Below are 15,597 nucleotides of genomic sequence, written 5' to 3' on the forward strand. Positions count from 1 at the left end.
TATCTTGGTTGACAGACACACAGTTCTCGTTTCAGCTAATTTTCTGATTGGAAATTGAGTTATAATCCCTCTTGCAGTAACCTAATGTGGAACATGCAATTAAGATGATTTGTTTTGCCCAAATTTGATTGAACGAAAATTACTAGACTAATTACAATTAGCAAAATATGAATGTTTTCCATAATTTTTCTCACGTGTAATGTTTTTAACTGAAAGATGTATGCATGGTTTGTCAATCAATACTAATTAAATCGAAATAAACCTTATAATATGAAGTTTCATTCGAAAATAAAAGACTAGTTCGATCGTATTATTGAACTAAGTGGGCACTCTAAGGACTTAGTCGCTTAGCAACTAACCAAGCTTTCTCTACTGGGAGAATCCTCATTACCCAGAACCTACATATTCATTCGCATACACAGAAATAAGTAATGCGTTTTAAACACAGTTGATATCCTTTTGGAACCGATTTACAAGCTTAATAGGATCGAAATAGGTTATGAAAGCCGTCGATAAGAATGTTATTGTAAATACAATAATTTACACACTACATTTTTTATCTAGCGGATTGATATTATTCATAAAGTTCGAGAGCGTGTCAAAGGTCATACTCATTAATTATTTTTTTCGTACTTATTATTATTAACTTTTCATGTGTGCGCGATCGCGAGGAACGAGAGACCGAATCGACCAGTAACTTTTTTTGCAGCAGCTTCGCGGCGGAAAGTTGTTGTTTTGTTGTTGTCATTTGATGCTACTATACTAGGCCTATATGACTCTCAACATGTATCTTCAGATTGTGTACTTTTATCGATATAATACTAGATCGTATTTATGGAATTTTTAATGATTAGATTTAAGGTTGATCTTTAGACATGTTGGAAACTATACAAAACCCAGCAATGCACAGTAAGTTTTATTTTATTTTTTATCTCTCTGATATCATGATGTTGGTGCAAGCCACACCACACAACAGCCAGGCGACCTGGCTACCTGGGACATACTGTTACTATACTGTATCTAGGCTAGGCCTAGCCAACACTACTAGTTCAGAGTTACTACTACTAGGCCTAGGTTAGGTCAGACTGGCAATTGACCATATAAATTCGTTGTATTTCAAGAATTTTTTTTTTTAATAAAATGTTTTTTTATTAATTTTTTTATTTTATTTTAATATTTTTTTTTTTTAATTTGCAAATATTTCTATTATATAAGGTTTATCGCAAATAGTGTTCGCGACTCATGGTGGAAAGGGTTTGAAAGCAAACGTCATGACGCGTACGTGATTTATTGTTGTTTGTACTTACTTACAGTACGCGCCATGATGTTTGCAATGATGTTCCTCGCGAAATCAAGCTATTTGCAATAAACCTTATTGCTGAGCCTATTGTTTTTATTTTCATCAATAAAAACTGATATAGCTATCTAATTATCATCATATTATTGTAATATCATCTGTCAATTATATCATTCTGATGATTGATTATCAATTACTAATAAATGTTAGCTATATATAGCAAAAATCATCATCACCATTTTATCATTCCCAATAATCATCATGCACTTTTCACATACCATTCTCATTTTTCAGAGTACCGTGTGCTGGGCAAGAAAGGCGAGGGAACATTTTCTGAGGTGCTGAAATGTCAAAATACCCAAGATGGTACCTACTATGCTTGTAAAAAGATGAAGCAGACATATGAAAGGTCAGATTAAACACTGTTATAATTCAATTATTCATTATATATAATAACTATTAATACTAATTATATGAATTTCCTATATGAGTTATTAATAGTAATTTATTTTTTCAGTCTTGATCAAGTTAATGGTCTTAGGGAAATACAAGCAATGAGAAGACTAAGTTCTCATGAGAACATTTTGGAATTACAAGAGGTTATATTGTAAGTGTACAATTCCACTTTTCCACCAAAAAAAACAAACAAATGTTTTATTTGACAATTGGACTATGCCACGGGTGTATATTGTTGGCCTAGCAGAACACTTATTGCATTTAAATCTGCTATAAAATTGTTTAAGCGCTGTCTACTTCGTCGTCGTTCTACTCATATCTGAGTACTCGTGACCATTCTGATGATGTGTCTCCATTCTTGCCGATCTTGAGCTTCATTGTAGCAACTGATTATTGGTCGGTTAGCAGCACCACTTATACCATCAATCCATCTGAGTCTCTGTCTTCCTTTTTTTCTTTTCCCCTCAACTTTCCCAAACATAATCATTTTCTCCATACTATCTCCATCCCGTCTGGCAATATGTCCAAAGTATTGTAGTTTTTGTTTGATAAGACCAATGTGTCTTGCACTGCGATGCTAAATACATACCAATCATGTCTCTCGTTTTATTTGATCATTTACCTGTTAAATGAAACACGATATGAAATCAATAAAGCATTAAGTACTAGTTTTCTAAGATTCTGATCTGTTTATCATGGTAGCCTTGTTTCATATGTCATTTCATTAGGTCTTATATGATAATTAGTAACATTTGATAGCTTAACATGATGCAGCTAATTCCTTATATTTCAAGTTTCTTTCAATATTATTCTCAGAATTTAATCCAATCTTGAGAATTTTTGTAGAATTAAACTAAACCCAAACAGAATAAATCCTAATTTTGGTTAAATAACAGATTATTTTGTACAGTACTCTGTTTACACTATCAAACTTTATATATAAACACAAAATTGATGTGCCCATATATGGACCTACTGATGTCATATCACATTTTTTGTCAAACTATACAGTAGTTTGATAGTGTTGACAACCTTTAGAGATAAAGTGAACATCTCTATCTATATGGATGGCTGTAAATGCGGTAGTTCAATTATATTTATCAGTAAACAACAACCTGTTTACGCATTCCAATCCTTTGTATTAATTTAATCATTAACGCCATCGCACAATTAATATTAAATTACCAAAGAATTGCTTACAATCAATATCTTTTAATTAAATTTAATTATTTTTTTCTTTCGTCAGTGATAAGAAATCCGGGACGTTAGCTTTGATATGTGAATTAATGGATATGAATATTTATGAATTAATACGAGGTAAGATATGAATATTTATGAATTAATAAGAGTTAATATGAATATTTATGAATTAATGCAAGGTAATATGAATATTTATGAATTAATACGAGGTAATATGAATATTTATGAATTAATGCGAGGTAATATGAATATTTATGAATTAATACGAGGTAATATGAATATTTATGAATTAATACGAGGTAATATGAATATTTATGAATTAATACGAGGTAATATGAATATTTATGAATTAATAAGAGGTAATATGAATATTTATGAATTAATACGAGGTAATATGAATATTTATGAATTAATACGAGGTAATATGAATATTTATGAATTAATACGAGGTAATATGAATATTTATGAATTAATAAGAGTTAATATGAATATTTATGAATTGATAAGAGTTAATATGAATATTTATGAATTGATGAAATTTGAATTTATATTACAGTATGTAATACTTTATAGTGAATTAATATGACCTAAAATTTAGTATTACTATATGTGATGAATAATTATTTTAATTAAAACCACACCCTTCCTAAAGCTCTGTCTACAATATCAAACTAGATTGACAAAAAAAAATGTGATGTGCCCAAATATGGAAGTGGTATATCCAAATATGGTAGTGATATGACATCATCATGTCCATATATGGGCACATCACATTTTTTTTGTCACAAAGTTTGATAGTGTAGACAGAGCTTTAGATAAATATTTATGAAATAATGGTATATAGTCAGTGCTAAGGTTTGACTATGATAAATACTGTACTACTATATGAAGTTAACTGTTTGAAATTAATATTACAATTATTATTGAGTAGACTCTACTGTATTACAAATTATTACACTTTTCAGACCGTCATTTTAGAGTTCGTTTCATCTGTTTGTTTATCAACCTTCAATAGGTACCTTTGTGTAATTACTATTTACCAGTTCTGAGAAGTGTGATTAATGGCATTGTTGAAATATTAAACTATCAAATTCTTGTAAATAAGTTGTTGAGCCATAGAATAGTCTTTCTTTGTTGTAAATACACTACGTGAAGAGTGATGGTTTAAATGATGCTGTTTGTTAGACCAAATATGATAGAGTTTTCGCAGGAGCAGTAAAACATTAACTTTAACGGATGATGTCAACATTCTACTCATTTGCATAACTGCGTAGTTCAGTCAACAGTTGCGCAATGTACTTTTTTATTTTGCTTCGACGGGAAGTGTAGAACACATGTGTAGCGCATGCAACATACAGCGTTTACGCTGCTCGTATTAAAGCAATTCATTTTTGTCACATAAAGTTAGATAGTATAGACAGAGCCTTACCTTTGTTCTTCCAATGTCTTTCCTCCATTCTGAAATCCAGAATTTCTAGTCAACCATTTATTTTTAGTTAGCCATATTTAATATATTTTCCACATTCTTTATTCAAAAAGTTATTTTATTTTATATTTTTTATGTAATCCTATTGCTAAATATAAATTAAAAAAAAAAAAGATTTAATTTAGGCCAACAACTTTTTGAAATTGTTGATAATTAAGTTATTGTACGAACTAATTTAGACACAGTTTATGTAATCAATATAGTGATGTTTGTTTCCTAGGCAACCGGTATAACACTCTTACGAATGTGTCATTGATTTAACATTAATAAAGTTTGATTACTTAGTTAACAGGTTTCCATTGAGTTGTAAATGAATGCTTTGTCCGTCTTATTTGACCGTCAAGCTTTCATTGTCGTCTCTGTTTGACCAGTGTGTCCCTGTGCGGACTTAACGTCACAATTTAGCTACCGAATTAGTATTACTTTAGGCAGTGCAAATAGCAACAGGGAGCGACTGTTTTAAACAACAGTGAGTGACTGTTTTAAGCAACGCCTAAGTGGTAGAGCCAATGACTTTAAAGAAGTCTCATTGTAATTTCATCAGAATTTACTGTTGAAAACAATAAACAACTTAAATACCCCTTTCACGCCGCCACATTAACTAACACTCAGCGTTTTGCTAGGCAGTTTGAAACACAGGGTATTAATTTATATTCTCCTTTTCGGGTAAAATAACTATTATGTGACAATAAAATGACACATTCAAAAACAAATTTGAAATAAAAAATATTTTTTAGAGGGACAATATATCTTTAAAACTGTTACGTCAATAAGCGAGCAGCGTTTTTTGTAAGAAATATTTCTTGTTTATTTATTTTTTTTTTGTACTACTGTTTGTTCTATTTTGTTAGGGTTACATGTTAAAAACACTTGTGCTTTATATTTTGTATCCCATTCCATTATCATTTTTATTGTATTTGTAAATGTTTTTATTTTGCTTTTAGAATAAAAATGTCGATGATTGATTAATTGATACCATGTACTGTACAGTATAACCTCCTCTTCTCTAGCCACTGATTTTTAAAAAAATACTACAAAGCCACATATTGAAAGTGAGGTCAATTGTATTTGTACTAAAATTACATTTCCCTTTTTATGGAAATTCTTTATTATCACTGTTTTAGTTAATAAAGTGACATTCCATCGTTTACTCATTTCTTTATGTTTTTTAGGAAGAAGACATTATCTTCAAGAACAAAAAATTAAAAACTATATGTACCAGTTATGCAAATCACTAGAACACATGCACAGGTATGATCTAATGAATACCTGTTATGTTAATGTCACGTAATTCCTCAACTATTATGATAATAATGAATTTAAATTTTTTATTTTATTTCATAAGATCTAACAAAGAGCACAAACTCACCAATTACAGGGAGGATGGATAAACTATTTTATAATTTACAGTGCGAAGTCAAAGTCTCTTTTGAGGCTTAGGGAGTGGAGTTAAAAGAGTTGTGATTTACAACCCTGGCACTAGGTCAGGATTTAAGCTAGCACTAGGTCAGGATTGAACCCCAGACCTTGGGATTTGAAGGCAGGCATGTTAACCACCAAGCTACAACCCCACTATTTTTATATAATATCATAAAAAAAACTTTATGTTACAATAATTTTAAAAATACCTGCATATTAAATGACTTATTCAACAGTGAGATATAAATTCAAATATTGTTTAAAATTGTTAATTTATGACACACGGCCTTGAAATTTGTTTTTATTACCATATTTTGTATTTTGCAATGTAAGCAATATTTATTGCCAAACGTATTATATTATATTTAGGAATGTATGCTACCAGAGACTGCTTGTTATATAATTGTACAGATTGTTAACAACATTAAGTTGTTATTTTTGTAGGAATGGAATTTTCCACCGTGACATCAAACCTGAAAATATTCTTATACGTGTAAGTACTTACAGTACATTATATAGTTTAATATTTGTCAATATTTTGTTATGTCGTACAATTTGACATGTGCTGTATGAAGAAGCATAATTCTGGATAGAAATGTTAAAAATACAGTACATTATTTATTGATGATTATCATTTATCATTTTACTTCATTATTACCTCTCCTTTGCGGGTCATGCCAACACTCCTATTTCACCTAAAGTGACACATTCCCATTCAAGGAACGACCCTAGATGATACTTTGCTGGGTCTCACAAGTGTCCCCATAATGGCAGTTATACTGTATGTTAAACAGCGCATAGAGACTATTTGTATTTTGCGCTATACAAATTTAAAACCATTAACCATTTGTAATTCACATTAACTCTGTGTGTAATAAACAAACATTATGAAAAGAGTATTTAAAAAAAAGTAAACAATATTATGAAAGACCCCACTCATCCGTTACATTACTGTTTTATAACTTAAATAGATCAGGCATTAGGCTACGACCTCCAAGAGCAAATTTTTGTAGAACTAGAAAATCCTTCGTTGTAAATAGCATTTATATTTTTAATTCTAATGTAAGACGATAATGCAATTTTTAAATAGTTTGAAATTTTTAACAGTTTTTTTTTATTTTCAACTTTTTATCTTGTATTTTATCTGTTAACTGCACGTTTAAATTGTTGCAACATTTTTTATGTTTGTTTTTTATTATTGTTTTAATCTACCAAGCAAAGTGAATTTCCATTTTTATGGGCAAATCAAATTTCTTGAATCTTGAATCTTGAAAACATATTCTTGTTTTAGGGTGAGCAATTAAAACTAGCTGATTTTGGATCGTGTCGTAGTATATACTCCAAACAGCCGTACACAGAATATATATCAACACGATGGTAAGTTTTCTTAAGCTCTGTCTACACTATCAAAGTGTGATGTACCCAAATATACTGTAGTAGTGATATGTCCAAACATGGAGAAATAAGTTATTTCTCCATGGTCCAAATGAGGTAGTGATATGACATCATAATTTCAATATAATGGGCACATCACATTGAAATAAAATTTGATAGTGTAAACAAGGCTTTAAAGACTATCTAGCTCTGTGATTAATAATGTATGTAGGAGAACCCCTATTTTATTAATTTTCCTCTTATTGGAGGTTTCCCTCAAATGGAGGTTGCTCATAAAAACATTATATTAGCCCTTGTTCATTTCATAGAAAAGTGTCCCTTTAATAGAGATGTAACCTTCCAAAGGAAGGGTTGTAGGCTCTGTGATTAATAGTTTATGCAGGAAAATCCTTATTATGTTAATTTTCCCCTTAATAAGAGGTGTTTCTGGAATAGAGGTTGCTCATAAAAACAGTATATTAGCCCTAGTCATAGAAACGTGTCCCCTCAATAGAGATGTAAACTGAATAGGGGTGTCCCAAAGGTGGTACTGTAAGCCAACTTATATAAGTACATTTTGTACACCTTTTTTTTGTAATAGGTACAGGGCACCAGAATGCCTTTTAACTGATGGTTACTATACATACAAAATGGACTTATGGAGTGTTGGCTGCGTCTTCTTTGAAGTGCTTAGGTATGTGTTGTTATAGAACATTGAACTATTGCACGCCATGTGACGCACAATCGTCCAATCAAATGACAGGAATTTATTTAGGTGTTATATAATATAGAACATTGCTCATAATACTTATTTGCAGTTTGTTTTAATAATGTTTTATGGAAATTTACTTGGAGAATTAATAATAGTGCAAGTATGTTTTTAAGTCATAAAGTGCCTTCCTTTTATAAATACTCCATGCATAGCTTAATAAAATGAACAAATGAACAAATTGTAGCGATATATGTCTTAATTTAGAACAATCAATTACATTGTTAAAAATTCAAAACTGTACTGTACCACAGATGGGATAAAATCGATTTTATATTTATTTTGTTATCTATATAACTTGTTTTTGTCTATGAATTGATTTCTAAAATTATTAATTGAATGAATTCAATACTATGATTCCAAAATGCAGAAAAAAGTACATCATGTAATATTGATTTTTTTTATGAAGTATAATAAATTCTGATAATCTCTCATCATAGTGATCTTTTCATGTTCAATAAGAATTTTGAATGTCATTTCAAATTAAAATTGTGCATTTCAACAAATTATCCATAAGAGACATACACAGCGTAAATGATGTAATTGTTAAGCGCTGTCTACACTATCAAACTAATTTGACAAAAAAAGTGTGATGTACCAAAATATGATAGTGATATGACATCATTGTGTCCATATATGGGCACATCACATTTTTTTTACACATAAAATTTGATGTAGACAGAGCTTAACATATCATTCTAACCTGCTGTAGTCAAACTTGACCCTGAAACAACATAATAATGTGCTCACTTATTGAGAAAACGCTTTTAACAATGACCTTTGCAACTATAACAGCTTATTTCAACAGCTTTCTTGTGACCTTTGTGATTTTGAGAGATTGTTATCAAACATGACAACATAATGTATAGCTTAATTGTTTGATTCAGTACAGAATTTAAAATGTTAACAAAGTATATAAATAAATAATGCATTATGAGAAGTACTTTGAATTTTTTATATACATTTTTTTTTCACATTTCATAATATAATTTAAGAAGAAACATTTATAATCTAAGAATTAATAAATAATAAAGAAGTTGGCAACAATTTGAAAAAATTTAGATTTACTGTGGATTTTACATCAGCAGCCGTTTAAACAGTTTAACAATTTAGATGTATTGTCCCCCAAAAACATGAAAAATGAAGATTAATAAAATCAGATTTTTAATAGGCCTTTGAATAAAATGACTCACTTCTGCAGAAAAAAAAAGATATCATTTACAAAAAGACAAAACAATGGTTAAATTCAACCAGAAACCCATTGGCTGGCACGGCAGCCAATTTGTTTATTTTATTTTTTTAAATTACATTTTTTCAGGTAGATATATGTTTTTTGATTAAATTTTTGGTCAAAGTGAATAACTATATGGAACATCACAATGGCATATTCAACAAAACAGGGGGACAATGCATCTTTAAATAACACATTTGTCATTACAACAAAATAAAAAACAAACAAAAGATTGGTATGTTATTATTGAATGAAATGAAGTATTAATATTTATTAATTTATTTTGCAGTCTTCGTCCATTATTTCCTGGTTCAAATGAAGTTGATCAAATTGCTAAAATTCATGAAACCTTAGGAACACCTGAACCAACTGTACTGAATAAGCTGAGAAAGTTAGTACCTACTTATTTCTAAACCTCTGTCTACACTATCAAAACTAGTTTGACAAAAAAGTGTGATGTGCCCAAATATGGTAGTTATATGCTTAAATATGGTAGTGATATGACATCATCATGTCCATATATGAGCATATCACATTTTTTGTCACATAAAGTTTGATAGTGTAGACAGAGCTTTACATAATATGTGTGTATCTCATAGTACTAGGAGTAACCTCACTGTCAACTAGTTCGTTCTCTAGCCCTTGGATATATTGGAACTCTACACCCAACCCTACAAATATCAACAATAAAATATATATAAGTTAACATAGCCTAGGTAATCTCTTTATTTACCATGTAAGTCCTGACAATAGAGTAATATAAATCTGGATTTGTATGGATAAATAAGTTGTTTTTCGATTTTTTTTTAAACCAATTTGTGTACCATGGTTACACACTATGTACTACTGAAATTTAGCTTTTGGCAAAAATAAAATATTTTGACTTAATAGCATTGACATTTAAAAACAATATTATTATTACTCACTTATTAAGTATTACCATGGTTACATATTGTAGTTCTGGTCATTTATTTTAGAAATAATATTAATATTAGAGATGCGTTAGTAAAATCATTTTTTAGTGTGGCATTATTAATTGTAACCATGGTAACGTTGAATCTTCATTACTTGGACACAGTTTTATTCTTAAAAGCAATTTTATTCTTATTATTGTTATTTTGTACATATTTTAATCAACATAATTATAATTTAAAAAAGAATAATATGGTAACACTGAATAAATTAAATTATTCAATTCATTTAATTATATTGATTTTAATAACCTTTTGACCTTTGTTTATTATTAGTTTTTTTTGTTATAAGTTCATTAAAAATTGAGAATATAAACTATTTATTTTCATTAATTGAAATTTATTAAATAAATAATTTGTAATTTTTAATAATAATAAATAAAATGAATTGTAATATTTCTTTTATTTTCAGCAAAACACGAGGTTTAAACTTCAATTTTCCACAGAAGAAAGGCAGCGGACTTGAGAGAATGTTATCACATGCGTCTCCAGAAAGCGTTGAACTTATCTACCAGTGTTGTACGTATGATCCAGATGATAGGATCACGGCGAAACAAGCCCTGAAACACTCGTATTTCAAAGAGTTACGGTTAGTCTATTTCCCCGAAACCAGACCCTGTTTTTCCGAGAAATTCTTTTTACATAATATTATTAAAGATGTGTTGTCCCCACCACCCCCACAAAAAAAATGAAGATTAATTTAAAGAGATTTTGAAAAGGCCATTTCGCAGTTTTAATAATGTTAATCACTACCACAGAAAACAAAATTTTCACTTATAAAAAGACAAATAAACGGTTAAATTCAACCAAAAACCCATTGAATTTCAATCAATTTGACTATTTCTTTGCGTTAAGTTAAATTTTTTTTAGATCTAATTTTTGGTCAAAGTAAACAAATATTATGTGACAAAAAAATAGGATTTGGGATTCAAATCAGAAAATTTCAGAGAAATGTATATTTTTTAGGTTAAATATAATTTTGGTTGATTTTATAACGTCGTGAGATATATTTATAGTGAATGTAGAATGCATAGCATTCCAACTCTTGTAGCCACATTATATTAAGCATGATTTCTGATTATTATTTTGATTAAAATAATTATCATTTTATAATTGGATGATGTACCTGTATCAAGGTCACTATAAATTATCTTGCAATTATCAATGTATTGACAAGATTGTGCAATTATGTTGTCAATAGATACAGCCATGTAAAGATAAGCACTTTATTGTGCTAATGTTGCCCACAGGTACATCAATTATTAAGCTTGGTTCACACTAGATTTGCAACACAAGGACGTTGACGCAACGCAAGTAAGTTGATCAATGACAAGCAGCAGTTTGAATAATCCATGGCTTGTGATTGGTCAAATCACTTATGTTGCATCTACATCCTTGCGTTGCGCCTCTAAACAGTAAAAAACAAAGTATAGTATATCATTATCTTGATTCACACCATTTTTGAGTTGATTTTTTAGAATATTTTGTCAATATTTATTATTAATTCCACGCTTCCTGGTACAATAGAAAATATAACTGAAAAAACTGAAACTGAATAATTGACTTATACCCTTTTTACAACTTGTAACAACTTGTAACCAGGTTTGCATAGTGTGAATACAATTTTGTGAAAAATCTCCCGAGATTTCACAGAGGTCACACTGATGAGAGACCTGATTTTGTTCCAAGATGTTCCAAGTTCTTACTGCTCGTGCGTGTATTGCCCTGGTATTAAACTGACCAATCATAGTAATCAAATAGCGCGCAGCTACACTTTCCTTCCAATATTTCTCAGGGTTCGTGTATACGTGTATGAAAACGTGTAATAAATTGGGAGAGTTTTATGCAGATGTGAAAAGGGTATTGTTCTTTTTTTTTGTTCTTTTTGTTCAGTAAAAATTGATAAATATAGCAACCCTAATATTATTCATACAGAGATGCAGAAATTAAAAAGCATCGATTAGCCAAGCTAGAGCAAGAAAAAGATGAAAAGAACGAGAGAAGGGTATCTCAAGTTAGTACAGAACCCACCACTACTACTCACATCTCAGTAATAGACCCAGTACAGCAAAGTATTCAGCGACGAAGGGTAAGTAAAAACAAACAGCTTTCAATATTCAGTTCCTATTGTAAAGCTCTGTCTACACTATCAAACAATAAATTTGTGCCCAAATATGGTAGTGATATGCCCAAATATGGTAGTGATATGACATCATAATGTCCATATATGGGCACATCACATTTTTTTATCACATAAAATTTGATAGTGTAGACAAAGTTTTAGACTTGGTGAAAGACTGAAGGTGTGTGACTCCGACTGAAGGTGTGTGACCCCGACAGAAGTTGTGTGACCCCAACTGAAGATGTGTGACACCGACAGAAGTTGTGTGACCCCAACTGAAGGTGTGTGACCCCGAATGAAGTTGTGTGACCCCAACTGAAGGTGTGTGACCCCACCCACCTCCACCCAACATAATCACATGACATATTTTCTGTTACAGCGAAGAGTAAGACGCAATTATGAAGATAGCAATTCTAATTTCCACGGCGGTCTACTACCGAAGGTGAACACCGGCGAGTCAGGCGTCAATCATAGTTTTAATACATTCCAAAAAACGGGATTTCATTCCAGCGCATTACCAAAGATTCACGCACCGAGCATGCTACCGAGTTTAGCAAACACGCACTACAACCGACACCACCACCATCCAAAAAAGGTAATGATGCTATGATATTATTATACAGGTGTTCCTACAGTAACAACTGTGACCCTACAAAAGTATAAATCAATTGAGGCTGCTATTTCGTAGGCAGATAAACACACAACTTGTTGATAATGAAAATCAAAACTAATTTAAATAACCCACAGTTTGAAATAAGGAACACTCATTTGAACTTAAATGTTTTTGCCTAAGATTTTGCATCAAATTTTGAAAGAGTTGACAGCGCTCTGTGTTACACCACTAACCATCAATATAATTTTTTACATTTTTCTTTCTTTATAGACAACACAGTATAAACCCCCAACAAAGAACATGTATGGTCACTACCAATTGCCGTCAATCACAAAAAGCAAAGGAGCGGGCTTTTAAACAAGTATTACTACAACTAACGCAATTGTTGAACAAATTCCTCTATGCATATAAGGAGACTGGAGATTATGTGCAAGTGCAAAAACTTAGCATTAAGCTCTGTCTACACTATCAAACTAGTTTAACTAAAACAGTATGGTGTGACCAAATATGGTAGTGATATACCCAAATATGGTAGTGGTATGATATCATTTCCATATATGGGCACATCACATTTTGTTGTCACATAAAGTTTGATAGTGTAGACAGAACTGTAATAATTGTATATATTGTTTTTTTAAGTAAATGCAGTTTTGTGTATAAAAAACTATTGCAAAGTTTTAGAACAAATATATTTTATTATATTTTCTGTTGTGATTGCTAAAGGCTTTCAAATATTTAAAAATAAACATAAATGAGTTTTCCTCTGCCAAGAGACTTCCTTTTAAAATAAGGTTTTGAGAATGTCTTTCATTTAATAACCGTTAACATGATGATAATGAAGCTGTGTGGTGTACAAATTAAAAAATACAGTACATTATTATGTAAATATAACAATTATTGAATTAAAATTTATTTTTATGTAACAAAAAAACGATTCCACTTGCAGTGGACAATATTTACTGCATTGTATTAGTGGGATACCAGATTTTTGGTAGAACAACACCTGAAATTGCTTCTAAATTTCAGACGATACCTTTATTTCGGATTCTTGTGATTTAATGTTGGTATTTTGGACACACCAAATTAAGTCACTAGTTTGTTTATTTTTAAGACTTGGTATATGTACGTAATTGCGCCGTGGTTGTAACCCGCCATTTACTTGGCATATCTGAACATGTTCTATGTCACATAACACCTAAATAAATTTCTGTTATATGATTGGCCGTCTGTCGACCAAATAGTGTGCAATAGTACGCACTATTTAACGATCATTAAATAGTACCTTTTTTCTCTATTAATTGACCATTGTTTACCACCTTAAACAGTAAGAAAACTCTATTCCAATGTGTTCCCACCTTTTTACCTAATACTTTACAGTAAAACCCTTATTAAGAAGACACCAAAGTGTCCCATTAATTAGAGTTCCCTGACTAAAGCGTTGGCCGTAGTGTTAAAACCAAAATTGCCTTTATTTTATTACTCTGGAAAGTGTCGGCATAGTAGAGTGTCATCTTAATAGTCTTAGTAGGCGTGGCTCCTTAATAGGGATGTTGCCAATAATAGGGTGTCTCAAAAGGCGCTGTTCTACTTAGTTGTTACTACAACATCATATTATATTAATTTGTTTTACTGTAGAAGAGTATGAGGCAATTATTGCAATGTGTACAGTGTGTATTATTACACAATAATAGCATAAAGGTTGAAGAGTGGACAGAAAGTAGTTACTGCAGTAACTGCAATAAAATAAAGTTTGCATGGTCCCTTATTTAATTTTAATAATTCAAAGCAAGTTTCCTTTTATTTTCAGTAAAAACTCCTTGAAATTTTATTTCCAAATACACTGTGTGTGAAAAGCTGTTTAGGTTTTTAGTTGATAATTGCCTCTTCCGTCTCTTTCTATTAAGTTTTAGAGTTTTGTACAGTATTTATAATATACTGTAGTAATGTTTTATTTTTGTAAAAATAATTGAAGTAATAATAAATAATTCTAGGTGCAATTTAATCTTCCTAATAATTCAATTTCAATTTACAGTAATGTTGCTTGATTTACAATGTTATTTTCCTATACAAATTACTGAAACAGTTGAACCTATATTCAGGACCAAAACGGTTTCCATGACAAGGTGTCTTCTTTGAGGTTGACCACCTTGTTTTGTTATTAAGATAATAGGGATCCATATGTATTGACCTTATAGTAAAATAATACCTATGAATTTACTAATTTCTTTCAAACATTACTATTACAGGACTGCTAGGCTGTACAGTAAGACAGCAACCAAATTTATTTCATTTATACATTCACAAAATGTTATCAATTTGTTTAAAGCTGTCACCATAGGGTGGTCCTTTAATATAGGAGTGTTACTAGGAATGGTAAAATATTGCTTGTAGACTAGCAGAAATGGTCACTTAACAGAGTACTACTGTACTGTATAATATGTTATAATCCACTCTTTCAGAACAAAGTGTAATATTGAATGTTATGCAATTTTTAATGTTTAAATCCCCTTAATTCTGTTGACCTGAATCCACCTTGATGTTATATACCCTTAATATTTTAAAAGAATTACATTTTATTTCATTTGCTTAGGTCTACATGAATATTAAATTAAGGCGTCTGTAATTATTATCTCATTGATATAAATGCATTGTGTAATAA

At 30.5% G+C, this 15,597-nt stretch overlaps 1 protein-coding gene across 1 annotated transcript; it reads left to right on the forward strand.

The window, feature by feature from the left end:
- The first annotated feature begins 732 nt into the window (after positions 1–732).
- On the forward strand, positions 733–15,586 carry LOC140059868 (MAPK/MAK/MRK overlapping kinase-like). The gene is made up of 13 exons (XM_072105826.1): positions 733–909; positions 1,592–1,706; positions 1,815–1,904; positions 3,000–3,070; positions 5,612–5,690; positions 6,303–6,351; positions 7,150–7,235; positions 7,834–7,926; positions 9,522–9,623; positions 10,616–10,792; positions 12,139–12,292; positions 12,705–12,920; positions 13,209–15,586. The coding sequence occupies exons 1-13, from the start codon at positions 876–878 to the stop codon at positions 13,293–13,295; spliced, it is 1,353 nt and encodes a 450-aa protein (XP_071961927.1). The 5' UTR covers positions 733–875; the 3' UTR covers positions 13,296–15,586.
- Positions 15,587–15,597: the final 11 nt, after the last annotated feature.

Source organism: Antedon mediterranea, chromosome 10 (genome assembly GCF_964355755.1).
Source record: "Antedon mediterranea chromosome 10, ecAntMedi1.1, whole genome shotgun sequence".
NCBI classification, from domain to species: domain Eukaryota; kingdom Metazoa; phylum Echinodermata; class Crinoidea; order Comatulida; family Antedonidae; genus Antedon; species Antedon mediterranea.